Source organism: Chroicocephalus ridibundus, chromosome 7 (assembly GCF_963924245.1).
Source record: "Chroicocephalus ridibundus chromosome 7, bChrRid1.1, whole genome shotgun sequence".
In the NCBI taxonomy this organism is placed as follows: Eukaryota; Metazoa; Chordata; class Aves; order Charadriiformes; family Laridae; genus Chroicocephalus; species Chroicocephalus ridibundus.
Window position 1 is genome coordinate 58,633,539 of NC_086290.1, and position 15,980 is coordinate 58,649,518.

At 44.7% G+C, this 15,980-nt stretch overlaps 1 protein-coding gene across 3 annotated transcripts in view; it reads left to right on the plus strand.

Moving 5' to 3' along the window:
* Positions 1-15,980, plus strand: part of LOC134518266 (sphingosine-1-phosphate transporter SPNS2-like) — a 139,561-nt gene that overhangs the window by 35,081 nt on the left and 88,500 nt on the right. For all 3 annotated transcript variants that reach the window (XM_063340799.1, XM_063340800.1, XM_063340801.1), the window contains exon 2: positions 1,505-1,570. In XM_063340799.1, the coding sequence (XP_063196869.1) occupies positions 1,505-1,570 (66 nt within the window). The remainder of the gene's footprint in view (positions 1-1,504; positions 1,571-15,980) is intronic.

Below are 15,980 nucleotides of genomic sequence, written 5' to 3' on the forward strand. Positions count from 1 at the left end.
TCACACCCTTCCCCACCCCGAGCCTTCTCTGCTCAGGGCCAAACAGTCTGATAGAGTACGGAAGCAGGGATTGTTGGGGGAGGTTGAACCGATGTTACTGGGCAGATATTGGTAGCCTAAAGCCAACCTGAATGCTGCCCTGAGAAAATGGTGATGTACAAGTAATATGGAATAGGACAAATGAGCTTTCTTGCTTTTTCCTTCCTTCTCTGTATCTTTTTTTCCTTTAGTACCTTTATATCTGTTTTCTTGGCATGGTCCCAGACGTCTTCTGGGAATAGTTATCTCTGGGTCTCTTATCTCTGTGTTTGTCATTTAGTGTGACCCTGGCAGTCCCAAAAGCTAAGATATTTATGGTGACTGGGTTCAGGCTGGTGCTTAGTTGATTCTGTGACCTGCAGGGATGAGCAGAATTGCTTTGGATAAAGCCTTGGATCAAATTTTGAATTGGTGGTGAACTTTGGTAGATGGTCAGTATAGTTGGAGAACGGTGTTTCTCATTTTAAAAAAAAGAAACTTGCATATCCTCAGTTTTGGGGAAGACAGTAGCCTAAATAAGGAAGTCCCAGATATATTCAGAGAGCAACCGTCTCTGTTCCAGACCCAAGAAGTCAGAGCGCAGCTTGTTTAGACCATAGACAAACATTCAGGCCTATGGATCTGTATCTGACACAACCGGACCATCTACGGCTTGGTGAACCTGTGTCCTCCAAGATGGGTCACAAAAGCTCTCTTAGGGATTTTCCCTGTTGGCGAGTTGGTTACAAATACGTTTCTGTTCATGTGTACCTGACATTACATGTATTATTATGTTTGCCACGCAAGTGCCGAATATGTAAATACTGCAAAACCTGGTAATTTTGCTTATGCCAATTAATATATTGGGGGTTCAGGGAAGAGAGAAGGTTTGTTTTGGTTCTGCTTGTAGTTGCTTTAAAGCTAAGCATTTGGTCACTTACCCATCTTGACTGAGCTATTTTACATTTATTTTCAACATTTGTTTTGGAAATGAGAACCCCCCAGAACTAGTTAACTGTGAAAACTTCCATCATTGCTCTTATCGATGTGTCATATCTCCTCCCAACAGAGATTTGTTAAAACTTGCCTTGGATTCAATTTATCTGTCTTGTCAGACCGTTTGAAGGCACAGAATCAGTTTTCCTATATTTCTGTAAAATAACAGAAGTAAGGGATCTGGATTTTATGGAAAACAAACAAAAAGAAAACCCATATCTTATTTAAGTAGAAAGGAAAGACCAGTTTCTCATCCACAAGGATTTCATTCCCAAGCTCTTTGCCTGATGTTATATCTACCTGCCTCTGCTTTTATTGTAGTAGCCCAAAATTGTTGAGTATGGATGTATAGAAAAGAATCCGGTGTTTAAACTTTAGATGTTATGCGCCTAAATGATTGGAATTTGAGGCTTTGCTGATGCTTCACAAAAGGTTTTTTGCTTTTCGAAGGCTGAAGGCACTGAGTTTGTTCCCTCTGTTTCCCTTGCAGGTGTGTTACTAGACATCCAGCAGCACTTTGGAGTCAAAGACAGTGGGGCTGGCTTATTACAGACAGGTAAGAGCATTTGTTTACTTGCTGGCTTTTGTAACCTTCCTCTTCTCAGAAAGGTGTGTTCAGATTTCTTCAGTTATAGCCCTTGGGCACGTTGGCTGTGAAATACACTCTTACTGGGAAGATGTGCGAACGTGAGGGGCTTCTTGGCTTTGATTTGCTGGTGGGCAGGAGATCAGGGCTCAGAATGACCTGAGTGCAGAATGGGCCAAAAGCAAACAAACCTAATGCTATTATTTATGACAGCTAAATTCGTGTCAGAGTTGGCTGCTTCCCCTCGGTCAGAAAACTCATGACAAACCAACGGCAGGATCCTGTTGTTCTCGCTTCTCTTAACTCTCTGCAGGTTGGTAATAAGTGTGATGTATGAGGCCCTTCATGTGCTCCACAGAGAATCCGCTGAATGTACAGTAATTGGGAGTACAGTGTGGCATGAAAATGTAAAACTCATCAGGACAAGTACCCGAGGATGAAAACTGCAGGAAAGGCTAACAATCATTGCATTCATGGTAGCTCATGGATTAACAATATCCCTATGATTTTGGTGCTGTTAGCTTCAGACATTTCTCTCCTTGTATTTAAGGAGGAAGGATTATTGCAATTGTGGTGTTCTTTTAATATAGCAGACATAATGTTGCAGACATCTGCAGACAGAGCTGTACAACCCCGGGACAAACCTGGCTTTTCTGGCCTCCAGTGCTGAGCTGGGTTAGAGGAGTGTCTTTGTCAACGGGCTGGATCCGGTGTCCTTGAGTTGCAGTCTCATGTAGTTATGACAGCACGTTTGATCTTCATGGAGAGTTGAAGGGGCTAGCCAGAGAGCAAATGCCATATTTTAAGGAGGGAAACAGTCTGGTTTGGAAACTTTGTACAGAATTATTAGTTGGAGTCATAGATTTGTGCTGCCGTGGTTATCTTGTCACTGTCATCCGTCTGAGGGAACCACGCTGGAACAATTACGTCTCTGAAAAAATTAGAATTCAATTAGGATTAGAAATAGTGTGCCAGAAAGTCTTTTTTTTTTTTTTTTTTTTTCCCCCCTATTCTTTTTTCTTATGCTATCACAGTGGATACCAAATGCCTGTCAGGAGCTTGTCCATGAAACTGTAGCCAAGTGTATAAAACCATTCATTTACCATCCCACTAGAGGTGAGAATGTTCTGGGGATCCCTCAGTTGGCCTCGGATTTCAAACTAGGTGAACCACTACGGTATCTCCTCCGTTGTATTTTCTGCAGCCCGTGGGCACAGCGGGGTCCTCGCCTGTGGTTCCAGCTTCTTGGTGATGTTGCCATACAAACAGTTAATAACAGTTTGTATTGGGGCTTTAAAAATGCTCTACTCATGGGACGGCCGAGTTCAGCTGAGCTGATGTGTGCAGCACGTGTCCAGAACAGAAGGCCTGAGCTTTACAAGTGTGACTGATTATAAGTAGCATCAATCAGTTGTGCCCAAAGTGGCACAGTTGTCTGTCAGGCTCTTTTCTACAGCAATTATTTGTATTTATTTATCGTACTCGGAGGAGCAGGTCCTCAATGTATCATTAGACACAAAGTGCCTTCAAGAAAATATTCTGGTAGAAAATGACACTTGCCAAAGCATATATTTAATCTTCATTCCCCTCAGTGGATGAAGTCCTTCTGCAGATGATTTACTGACAGCAAGTAAGAGTGAAGTTCCAACAGGGCATTTCATTTGTTAATTGCAAGAGATGTTATTTATTTCTCCAGCGAACATACAGGGCGTCTGAAAACAGCGTCACTGAGGTGTTGCAAGATTGCTGCTGAGTGTGTCATGAGTTTCGTAACTGATAACAGTTGCTTTAAGAAAAGCAACATTTTCTCTTGGTTTTTTTCTAATCCGAAATCTGAGGGCTTGACTTTGCCCCCGAAATATAGATAATAATGTATTAATCACAGTACCATCACAGGAGAAGAGTTCTCACAAAATACAACACCATTTCATGTAAGTAAGGGTAGGGGCACACAACCGAGAACTTATTAATTGCATTACTTCAGCTTAACAAGTTTCTGTGCTGGCAGCTGGCCTGTGGCTCACGTGCCCTTAACCCTGGTGAAATAAAACACACCGCCCTAAACCACCATAAACACTGCTTTTAATCTTTTGTCTGTTCTCCAGGCCTGACCCCTCTAGATGTGTAAATAGGGGAAAATGGCTGCAGGGTGTAAAAGCGTTTGACCACGGTGGCAGAGGAAGCCTTTAGTAGGGCTGGGACCAGGACTGGTGTCTCCCAGACCTCTGCCTTAACCTTGAACAGCTCCTTTGCAAGCTGAGAGACAGAAATTCTATTCCCAAGAGATGGTCCTGCTAACTAATTGAGTGATGTGAGACGAAAGGCTGCTCATCCTGAATATGTCCTCTGAATAAAGAGTGGATTAGTCCTCAGGTTGTTAACCCTGCATCTAAATGAGTCCTAAATTAATTTACAATGTTAATGAGGGGGAGTGAAACGTAGTATTCACTGGCAGTTCATATCACTCATCAAACAGGCTTTAAAAAATAAATTAAAAACAATCCTTTTAACTGAGGAAGAAGGCTGCACGCAGTTTTAGGAAGAGATGGTACTGAAAACTCAAGCAGCAAGGGGAAAAGAAATCCCCCAAAGGTGATGTACGACCCTGCCTTCGTACCATAACCCGTTCTTTGCAGGCACAGCCGATCTCCCCCAGCTCTCACTCCAAGCGTTCAAAAGCCAACGCATACACTCCCAGCTTCGGCTGCTCCCTGGAAAGCAAAGGTGACTGCTTTCTTAGGAATTGTGAAGACAGAGTTTGAATTTTTGTCTTCTTTTGTATTAATCCCAAGATGCAAGCTGCTCTTTGCCTAAGAGGTATAAAAAAACCTGGTTAGAGGGGCACTGTAACTCCTGTACAGGAGAATCGCAGGGACACTCCAGCCTCATCCATAATGGAGAGGAGCAGAACGTGGTAGTCTCTGCAGCAAGGACCCTGTGACAGCAAAGGACACGCTGACAGATGGATCGCAACTGCTGCTTGCTCGGTAGCATTGTAGGGTAACAGGCATATAACTGTGTTGATTCCAGACCCTCAGTTATCTCTTGGTGATGGTATAATTTTGTGCTGATCTTCCTTTTTAAAGCACTACATACGCAGCTATATAAATATTAGTTAGATTCAGTTAACTGTCCTACAGGGCTGCATCCAAGCTGCCTTGTGCTTTTCATTTCTTACTCGTTGCTTTTCACAGCTGGAGAAAGGATAATCCTGGCTGATCTCAAAAGGTGATAGAGCATCTCCTTGGCTACTTCTACATTTACAAGCCAATCCGTACAAAGTCTTTCCCATGTATGGAGTTAGGTTGGAGCAGCAATTTGGACTTGCCAAAACTAAAAACACAAAGGCTGAGAAGATGGACAACTGGATTGCAGAACTGCTTTAAAATAGTGTTATCCTTCCGTATGTACTTAGACCACAGGAGTAGAGCCCCAGTGCTGTACTCTGGTTTTCACTAGATTTTTCTTCCTCTTCTTTCTCCAATTTTTGTGCTTTATTGCTCTGTCTGCTTTCCTTGCCCTTGGATTTATTGTTGCTTTTGTGTCTCTTGCCAGTGTCGATTTAGCACACCAGAGCTCTAATAATAATAGTGCTTGGCCCACAATGCAGTTTATCTTCTGTAGATCTCCGGGTGTTTTATATAGGGAGGGATAATAAAGTTCGCCCTTTCCTACAGATGGGGAAACCAAGAAAGCCAGATGGGAGAAATGACCTGCCCAAAGTCACACAGCGGGTCCGAGGCTGAGCCAGAGCAAGAGCTGCAGTCCAGTTCCTGAACACGCAGCGCTCAACTGGGGTAATGCTCAGACCCAGAGATTTGGTCCTTCTTAATGGGCACCTGAATCTCCGAGCCTAGGCGGCTCAAGCTCAGGGGAAAGCACGTAAAACAGCGGAGACTTCTGGAGTGGAAACTGTGAGGCGTCAAATGAAGGATACGGCAAGGATTCCATTGAAATGCAGAGGGGAAAGTGTCTGTCTTCAGAAGGAGCACAGGGATGTCATTAGAGGAAAGCCTGGTAGCCAAAAGTTTATAGCATAAGGTCAGAAGCAAGGAAAGGTAAGGAAGCGAGAGATCTGGAAGGACTCATTAAAGGTGAATAATCATAGATAACTGGGGCTCTGAAAGAACTTGTCTCTTCTCACGGGGAGAGAGATGGGCATCCTCCCAAATGCCTTTCAGCCCCTGGTTTCCCAGGATGCCTAGCAATGCCAGGTACTTTCTTAGGTCTTGTTGTGGGCTCATTTATCCTGTAAGGGTCAATTCCAGCTAGAACCTCTGTTCATTTGAAAAGTGAAACCTTTATCTACCCGAGTTCCCCTACCTCTTGAGCTGCCCTAGTGTAACCGCGCACTGGATTGCAGCCTTGCGAAGATGTTAGCAGCTCTGGTGTGCTGTGATTGTCAGCTGAGCTACAGGCATGTGAGGTGAGTAGGGGACTTGAAGTAGTTGAGTGCAATGACGGGATAAATCAGACTTGCTAAATTGAAGGTTTTTCTTTCAGCTCCCTTTGACTCCCATCGTGTCATTAGCTTATGATGACAGTCTATCTGCTCTAACATTTTTTTCTTTATTCTACACAAAGACCACTGCCTCTAGATGAGGTGCTAACCTTGAATATGTGTGTATTACATGAGTTGAAGGTGCCACATGTTTTTTTCTACCATCTGCTTCTACCTGAATAGATGCTGTCCTGCTCCTCTTATGCATAACTGAATCAAATCTTCATCTTTCACTTCCTACTGCACCTGCTTAACTGTTCTTCTTGCTAGAACAGAGGAGCTCATATTCTGGACACCTTCTTGTTTTCTATTTAAAATTCATGGACTTTCCTTTTGAGGGAATGACTTTTTGCACTAAAGCACCTCCCAAGGCCCTGGTGTCTCAGGTGTCCAAGCCAGAATGCTTTGTAGTTGCTCTTCTTGATTTATGACTGCAAATGCTTTGGACCACCATGTCCTACCCAGAGCAGGTCATACTGCTGTCATCTTCCCTTCCCCCAGCCAGGCTAAGCATTCCTAAATCCAGGATACTCCACGGGTGACCTGGGGCTCTGAATGCCAGGACAAGGTGAAGCTCGCTCTCTGCCAGGAGGTCCTCTAAATCATATCAACAATGAGTAAAACCTTTTTCCCCATTTCCTCCTCCAGACCTGATATTGTATCCTTTTTTCTAAACTTCTTCAGCCTTCTGTAGCATGCCGCTGATCTAGGGATTAAACGGTTTGTACAGGACTGCTCCAGTTTAAGCGATAAAGGTGGAAAAGCAGGGCTCTGCCTTCAGTGTGCCTCAATTAATGTTGTGACAAGGGTGGGCCTTCTACTTATCAAGGTAGAGTGAGTTGAGATAGTGCAGAGCCTGATTATTGCCCGCTTAAGTCCTTTACAAGTTCCGACAGTCCTTTCTCCTGTGTGCTAGAACGGCGTCTGATACGCTGAGGAGCCTCGGCAATCTGAGGGTGTGATTCATGAGAGCACTTAAGCCTATTTGGAAACCCCTCTGCAATCAAGAATGAAAGCATTTTCTCGAATCAGTGAGCAGGTTATAGGTAAATGCGTTTGTGCCCCTGCCCAGTCCCCCGTACGCCAAGGACCAAACTATAACAATGCTGTTCGCAGTGTGCACTGTCACCGGACAGCCCTAGATTGCAAAGTAAATAATCTTGGGGGGGAGGACGGGGCAGGGAAGGGAGGGAAGATGTCCTTGCCTCCTGCTGACGGGAGGTAAGTGCTTGAGCCGCTGTTGCACTTAGTCTTTTTATTGTACGTGTCAGCAAGGGAGTGCGGGCTACCGGAACAGGGGAACTCTCTAGACTGGCTTGTCTTCATTAATATCTCCATTTTGTGATACTGCACGGCCACGAACACAACATAACAATTACTTTTCCCATCTTGTCTTCCTGCTGTGCAGAAGTAAGGTTTGTCCCAACTATTGGCCTTTTGGACAGGGCAGGTACTTGGTCCGGTTGCTGCAAGAGAAACTTGCATTTGTGCTGCCTGTGGCGCGTCTGTTCAGTAAGGAGATCTTGGCCTGTTTTCCCTTAGGCTGTAGTTCAAGCACCTATTGCCAAGGTTGTGTTCACTTCTGTAATTTATTATAATAATAAGGGGAGAGATTTCCCACAGATTTGAGAGAAATAGTTATCTGTCCACCCAAAGCCCGAAGTTTTTAACATAGCCTGTCCATCTCCCCCTACACATGTTCCTCAAACCTCAGAATTTCATTCAAGCTTTTTATAGTCAGAGATGGGAATTTTATTGGTATTGTATACTGCTTTTAAACAACAATTTCATCTTAATACCAGCTATGCAATCTCGCGTAGCAGGCATCTGCACTGTATTGTGTGTTTCATGCACAAGTAGTTCAGAAGGCCTAGTCTGGCTGCCAGTGTTTTTTTTTGTTAACACTGTATTTGGACTTCTGAAAGAGGGAGATGGACATTTGAGTTACTTTAACGGTTATGTTCATGCTGTTATTAGCTATCTAATGGCTACCAGTTGCTGGAAGAGAGAGGTGTGTCCTTATGTTCAATACCTCGTGTGTAGCTGTCGTGATTTAACTGCAGCCAGCAATTAAGCACCATGCAGCTGCTCGCTTCCTTACCCCTGGTGGGACGGGCAAGGGAATCGGAAGATTGAAAGAGAGAAAACCCGTGGGTTGAGATAAAGGCAGTTTAATAGGTAAAGCAAAAGTCACGCGCGCAAGCAAAGCAAACCAAGGAATTCATTCCCAGCTTCCCATCGCAGGCGGGTGCTCAGCCATCCCCAGGAAAGCCGGGCTCCATCGCGCCTAACGGTGACTTGGGAAGACAAAACACCGTCACTGCGAACGTCCCCCCTTTCCTCCTCCTTCCCCAGCTTTACATACTGGGCAGACACCGTAGGGTACGGAATACCCCTGTGGTCCGCTGGGGTCGGCCGTCCCAGCCGTGTCCCCTCCCAGCTCCTTGTGCCCCCCAGCCCGTGGCTGCTGGGGTGGGGTGAGGAGCAGAAAAGGCCTGGGCTCTGGGCAGGCCCTGCTCAGCAATAACAAAACCATCTCTGTATCATCAACACTGTTTTCAGCACAAACCCAAAACACAGCCCCAGACCAGCTACCATGAAGGAAATCCTATCCCAGCCAAAACCAGCACAGTAGCTTACTTTTTTTCCTTGCCCTCTGCAGTGACACCAAAAGCTTTTGGTAGTAAGTGGAAAACCTGCTTAGCTTTAATACTTGCTTTTCACTGAGCCTGTAACTTTAATTTTCAAGTGTGATGAGCAGAGGAGTGTTTGTACATGGTCTAAATCAGAAGGAGCCCAGTATTCCTTCTCTGTACCCCGACCTGGACCTGTGCATACAGTTGCTGCTGGTACCCGTGGGGCCTGGTTTAAGGGTAAGAGTTAGACCAAAAGGGAGGATTTTTTACGTTGACTTTAAGGGAAGTTGGATCAGGGCTGTCTATGAACAGGCAGTGAGAAAATAGAAGTAATTTTTATAGTGTTTTTTTATTTTTAATGTGCTTCATCCCAGGGGAGCTGTAAGTGTTGTTCTCTCTTAGAAGATTTATTTTAAGATTGTTGGGGTTTTGTCTTGCCTCCCACACCTGAAGAACTCTCATTTTCTTAGAGCACAAACCTACAGATCAGGTGATAAAAGGGTCAGGCTTGGTCTATGCCCACCGGGCGATTTCCAAGCTAATGTAGTATAGTTGGAAGTGTTGCTGTTGGAAGAGGTGTTTGATTCGAGAGAGATCATCTGGATAAACCAGATAGCCTTGGCAGAGCACGAAGGAGCTGCGGAGCACTGAAGGTACCGCCTTGTGCTGAAGCGAGAGCATTGCTGGTAGTTGTTGTCATACTGCAGGCGTTTGGTAGACTCTGGAAGTACCAGGGTGTTTTCGTGGTAGTGGGAGTGCTGGGGTCCTAGACCCGCCCACATGATCGTTTTCATTCTCTAATGTGTCCCATTTTGAGTTCCAGGTGGCTTTTCCTCCAAACCAGTGCTTCTCAAGCCTTTTGGGCTGCGTATCAGACTACTCTGCATCCTTACGGTCAATTTCTCATAGTGATTTATCATTCAGACCACTATAAAAGTAATCTAGCTGTGTGGCTGGCTGCAAAAACCTTGCTGTTAGCTTGTGGAACGCAGTTTTGGAACCATAGCCTTTAACTGTTACACCTGGCGTGTTCCAGGCAGAAGCAACTACGTTTAGGTGCTGGCTGCTGTGATTCCCATATATAGGCCCGTGCACACCTGAGGAGCAGTGACTCATTTGTAGACACACATACCTGCCTTTGAAAATGAATCCCAGGGCATCAGTTACGTAAAAAGTGAACATTCCTCCTGGTATTCGGTAGCGTTACCAGCCTGCAGAACGAGATTCCAATTAACACAAGTAAGGCTGAATTGCATGAATGGTGTATTGTTCCAAAGAAATCTCCCGGTGCGCTCCCCTTACCCCCAATACCTGCACACGTTCCAGGGTTTTTCCTGTAGGCTGATGTAAGGTTATAGTGCAAAGACCAATTTTCTGCTTAGATTGTGCAGGGAGCCTGGTTTTGTAGGGAAAAAAATACTGACCATAGTCCATTACTTACCCCAATTCAAAGTTAGTTCTCACAAAAAATGTAAATATCCATAAACGTTTTTTGTTAAAATGCTCTCCAGTTGTTTTCACGTTTTAATCAAGTGACTGAGGATGGCTTAATTTTTAAAATCTCAGATGAAAACCAAGCAGTTGTTTGATGGGATGAGTAGTAGAAGGCGGGGCTGACACACATTCCTGGGTTCTTTGCTGCTGCAAGCAGGGAAGTGCTTGGGTTTTCAGTGGAAAGGATGTTTCCAGGGGAAGTTCAGTTTTGACCTCTTTTATTCCCTCACTCAGTTATATATCAGGTTATTCCTAATTAAACATATGGAGAGTTTTAACCATTTCCTCCTTCCAGCCTTTTCATCCACCAATGTCTCCAGAAGCAAGATTTATTTTACAGCATTGTTCTCCTTACTCTTTGTAGATGAGCTGAATTGGAGATGTGGCAACTCTAATTTATTCGCTTGTGGGACAGTAGTGTAGAACTGAGAACATTAATAGTAACGTACCTTTCCTGTGAAGAGTCGCCTCAAAGAACTAAAAAGTTGTAATAAGTTTAACTTTATTTGGAGCTACGCTAATTTTAAACGGATGGTTACAATAAATTACTCTTGGGGTAGACTTGGAAATGAATTAGGGAGGCAGTACGGGTAAAGCAGTTTGAGCTTTGATTTCTTTTTACACTTCTGCTGATGGCACTGGCCGAGGTGGTCTCTTCTCTGGGTCTTTTCCCTGTTCCCTTTCTCCTCTAGATCGTCAGATTATTTCTGTCTTAATCACAGTTACTGGTTTTATTCTTGCCTCTACCCACCCTGGGATCTGAGTACTCCTGGTCACCCCAGCCATCGCTGGTGTTAGCTGTCAGCTCCATGCTTGTGTGTTCAGCATCCAGGGTTTTGTCCAACCTACCGGGCGATATAAATAACAATAACATTGCCTTAGTGCCCTTGGCCGCACCTTTGAGCACTAGAAATCATTGACAAAGTCTGACAATGAAAGGTACTATTTTGTGAGAGCCTTTCTGACTAGAGTGAGTCATGTAAGAAAGATGGGTGAGTTAAAGAATAACTTTGCCACAAAAAAAAAAAAAGAAATGTTTGGGGGTTTTTTTTGCTTACTCTGGAATGTGCAGGGTGCTTTAGAGATTCATGTGTCATTGAACTGGGTTGCATTCAATTTAAGCATATGGACTGCTTTTAAAAGTAGCCTTCCATTTACAGGTGTAGTTTGGGATATAGAAATCCTTAATTTACTAATTGTGCCTACAAATCAAAGTAGTTAAGTGGCACTGATTCCACCAGCAAAATTGCTCCGAGGGTAAATTGCAAGCTCAAAATTAGTGATTGAGTTGAGAATCCTTTCAAAACCTGATACTAAAAATAGATATATAGTTCAGAAAAGCTGATGTAAAGAGCTGTTACGGTGAGAACCATACAAGTGTTTGACCAGATAAATCCATCTCCTTTATCAATCTTCTTGAAGGTAAAATTACAGAACAAGAACATGAACATGTCTCATAATTTTTGATGGTTTGGTCCCTCCTGTCCCTCTCCATCCCCCGTTTTGTTTTTAAATTGACATCTTCCACCATCAAAATGCTGCCCACATGATGTCCCCCAAGCAGGGGTGCACAGGAGCGCTGCTGGAACGTATGCATCCGAGGCACTACTGTGTCGCTGTGGCTCAGGGTGTGGAAACGGTTGTCAGATATGCGGTTGCTTTTGCATAATCATATGGGCCTAGGAAGAGGATCTGTCTCTAAGGGCTATTCTGTTGCATTTCTAATAAAATGTGATGAGATCTTCTTATAAAGAAACCTACTTCTTCAAGATGTTTAGCTTCCCTAGTATCTGCCACAACACCAGCCTTGCAAGTTGTCTGTTATCTGAAGGTACTTGGAGTGTGTTGGCACAGAGTCACTGTCAAGGGACGGGTGTTTTAGATGCGGACGCAATAATGAGTGCAATCTAGTAGACTGGTGCCCTGCTCTGGCTCTTGTGCTGCCCCATGTCCCGGACGGTAGTTGTTAGTGTGCAAAATCTGTTGTTACAAGGTGAGGGGTCTGGAGCACAAGTCTGGTGAGGAGCAGCTGAGGGAGCTGGGGGTGCTCAGCCTGGAGAAGAGGAGGCTGAGGGGAGACCTTCTCGCTCTCCACAGCTCCCTGAAAGGAGGGGGCAGCCAGGGGGAGTCGGGCTCTTCTCTTCCCCCAGGGAACAGGCCATGGGACAAGAGGAAACGGCCTCAAGTTGTGCCAGGGGAGGTTTCAGACAGATATTAGGAAAATTTTCTTCCCCAAAAGGGTTGTCAAGCATCGGAAGAGACTGCCCAGGGCAGTGGTGGAGTCGCCATCCCCGGGGTATTCAAAAGCCGGGCAGACGTGGTGCTGAGGGACGTGGGTCAGTGGTCACTGGGCCGTGCTGGGTTAACGGTGGACTTGACGATCTTAAAGGTGTCTTCCAACCAAAACGATTCTATGACATTCATTTTTGGGTACGTGAAGTGAAACAGAGTTGAGCATACTTTGGAAACACGACCTTCCAGCTCCTCACAAGCTCTCTGAGGCTATAAATCCCCAAACACCTATGTGACCTGCCGAGGGGTGAGCTCTCCATGCTCCAACGCGCAGAGCCCTGCTCCCTCAGCTGGCATCGCCAGCCCAGACCCGCAGGGCTTTCATTTCAGTTTTACCCATCCAGAGCCTTTACTTTCTTCCAGCTTTTGGCAAACATAGCAATCATGCTGCATGTTAATTGCTTTACAACCCACGGATGTAATAATACAGCAAATTATTAGCAGGTATGATACAAAGTATGTCACGTTTGCGGAGGAGGGTGGCAAGACAAAGAGAAAATATTAGAAGAAAACAAATCTGGAAAAAAATGCAGAGAGAGAGAACAGATTTTCCTGAAAAGCAAGTTGTCCAAAGTTGCCCTTGTTCTCACTGAGGATGTTTTATGGCAGCAGAGGTAATAATACAGGATATTATACAATGGATGTTGAATTTTCACTAAAAGCTCCCCAGTGAGACATTCCCAGCAGCTGCTAATGTTGTATCGTCCACTGACTTGGGCAATACAGCATATAACACGCTGACCTGAGAAAATGTTTGCATTGTGAATAAAAGATATGTTAATTTTCCTTCTTTGTGCTTATTGAACTTGTTCTTTATGGATTCATAGTCCAGAAAGTAGACTCCTTTGTCTAATCACCAGACAAATAAACTGCTGGCAACACCATGACAAGTTTTTCCCTGAGGTTCAGTTTTTGGCTGTACAGGGCTGCTAATAACGAAGCTCAGCTGGCATCTTGGGACATTTATGATGGTGAGGTCTCCAGAGAAGGCAAAGGAATAGGCCCTGAACACCAAGTGACTTCAGATGGGCCGCTGGTCAGTCATCAGTCTCACCTTCTGCGTATGTAGTTCTGATTGAAATGGGCTTTTTTAACATGTCAACAATCGCGGGATTCACCAAATATTGTCTCTCCTTTTTTCCATTAATGTAATTGATGATGCATGAAGGCATTGCATTTGCAAACCTTGCACATTGCAGCATTCATTTCACTATGTTGTTTTCCAGTAGTACTCGTCCTACCAGAAAGATACTAGTCCAAAGAAATTTAAAACAAGGGATAATTTAAAAGAGGGTCCAGTCATACACTGTGGCTATTGCAACTACTTTTGACCCTGGCATCTTTTACAGAGGTCATGTTTTATCCACAGATGCAAGTGTAGTGGCGAAGCTCACCCCTGGAGCTGCAGTTCAACTTGGTATTACAGGGTTTTTGCAAGTCAGGGCTGACACTGGAAATTCACGTGGGTGATAATCTTAGAAATAACAATTGTAAGACGGACAGAGACCCAATTCATCTCCGGTGTAGTTATGATCCTTTGCTTTTTACAAACCACGGCAAATTAAACATTGGGATACATCAGTATTTCAACAGTTTCCTTAAATGAATGTATCGCTTTTTGAAGGCCACCCAGCCGCTCCGAAACACTTGCTCTTTGTCTAAATTGCTGTTTATAACAGCAAGAGGCAAGAGCATTTCTAAATACTGCCGGCAAAATTGAATCAGCGAATAATTTGTCGAATAGAACTAGCCCCTCAGAACTGTGAGAGGCTTCCTTACGTACTCCCTGATCCCTCTTCATTGTAGGATGAAGACTGCTCGTCATTGCAGGTGTTTATTTGTGGCGGGCTGTTTGTTCAGCTCTCTTGTCCTACTAGGCAGTCCGTAATTGCAAATTGCAGTCGATAGCAATGTTTCTTTGTATTTACTTTGCGGTACAAAAGCCTATTGAAATGGTGCTGGCATTTGAAAAAGTAGATGGATGAGCTCTGCACCCTGGCAGAGAGTTGTTTAAGTGCTAATGGGCATCGTGTGGAATTGCGTGGGAAGCAGGAGGTATTTATGACCCCTGTCCTGTGCTCAGACTCTTAAACAATGGTGAGACTCCCACTGAAGTGTGCGGGACACGGAAGCTGTGGGAGCTGAGGGTGTTCTGGATGTCATAAGGTCATGTTCTTCGCTTCTCTGGCTGGCTCGTGGATCTTGTTAGGAGGCTGGGGTTGGTGGGTGTCTGGCAGGAGAGCTCTCTGGTGGCTCTCTCGTGTGGCTCAGATGCCAGTTCCTAAGAGAAGCGTAGATGGAGTGACCTGATAAATTTAGCAGCAAGAGAAGGCAGCGTGGTAACTGCTGAGGGGCTGGAGCCTTGCCTTCTGCCAAACGTAGATCTGCTGTCTGGCATATCCAGCCTCCTCTCTGGCCCGCACTGTTCTGTTAACCAGCCCAGGTCAGAGGTTCAGTGTTTTATTCCCTGGCCCTTGCAGCTACTGCTGAATTGGTTTTGTCTAAACACGCCGCGTCTGTGACTGCGCAAGTGTAATGACTGGGGTGTAAAACCCAAATAAGAGTTATTTCAGGGTACAGGGTAAGTGAAGAGCGCAAATGGTTCCTTCCTTGCCTTTTAGAGAATTCATGACTCATAATGAAACTAGACAGCAAGTGCGTTTGCACACACGACACTCTTGGCCAACGTGTCCAGTCCGATGCAGCCAGCCCCGGCCCTGCTCCGACTCACATCTCCTCTTCACATGCACGCCCTTCGCTTCCTTCCTACAGGAGTCGCTTTAAAGATAATCTGTGTTACTAATTTCCTTGTTCTTAAAAATAAGGGGGGTGGTAATGTAAAAGCGCATAAAGAATTAATGTCTTGAAAAGGTAGGGTGTGTGTTTTTCTTCTGTTTTCCTCATCACGCAGAAACAATCAGTACAGGTCAGTTTGCTGGAAACGTCTCAGTGAGCAGTTGGCTTGTGGAAATAAATGCCACAAGGAGTGTTGTCAGGGCCAGAGCTTAAAGGACCAAATCTTTCTGTGGATGACCCATTATAATTCTTGGGAGAGCTTAATTCAGCTGCCTGTGTAGGAATTTGGTGTATTTCCTCGGAAGATCTGATTGCTGTCACTGTCACAGACAGGATGTAAGACTACACGGTTTCTGATCTGTTGCCATTGTTCTCGTGTTCTTATGAATTGGTCTCCTGAAGTTACATGAAAGATCTTTTACTGGGGGACTAGTTATTATTTATGCCCTGCCGACGCCTTAGGCAGAAAGATGGACGCTGCTGTTAAGGAGAAAATGCGAGATCCCATCGAGAGATGCTTCTCTCTCCTTCTGTGTGGCTGCTTTGAATTGAAACCCAGTCAGCGCTGTAGAAATTTCCTCTGTAAAATTAGTGTGGTTTTGGTCCAGTCCCTGACAGCAAGAGCTGTTACTGCACGAGACGCTATTGTATTTTACACTCA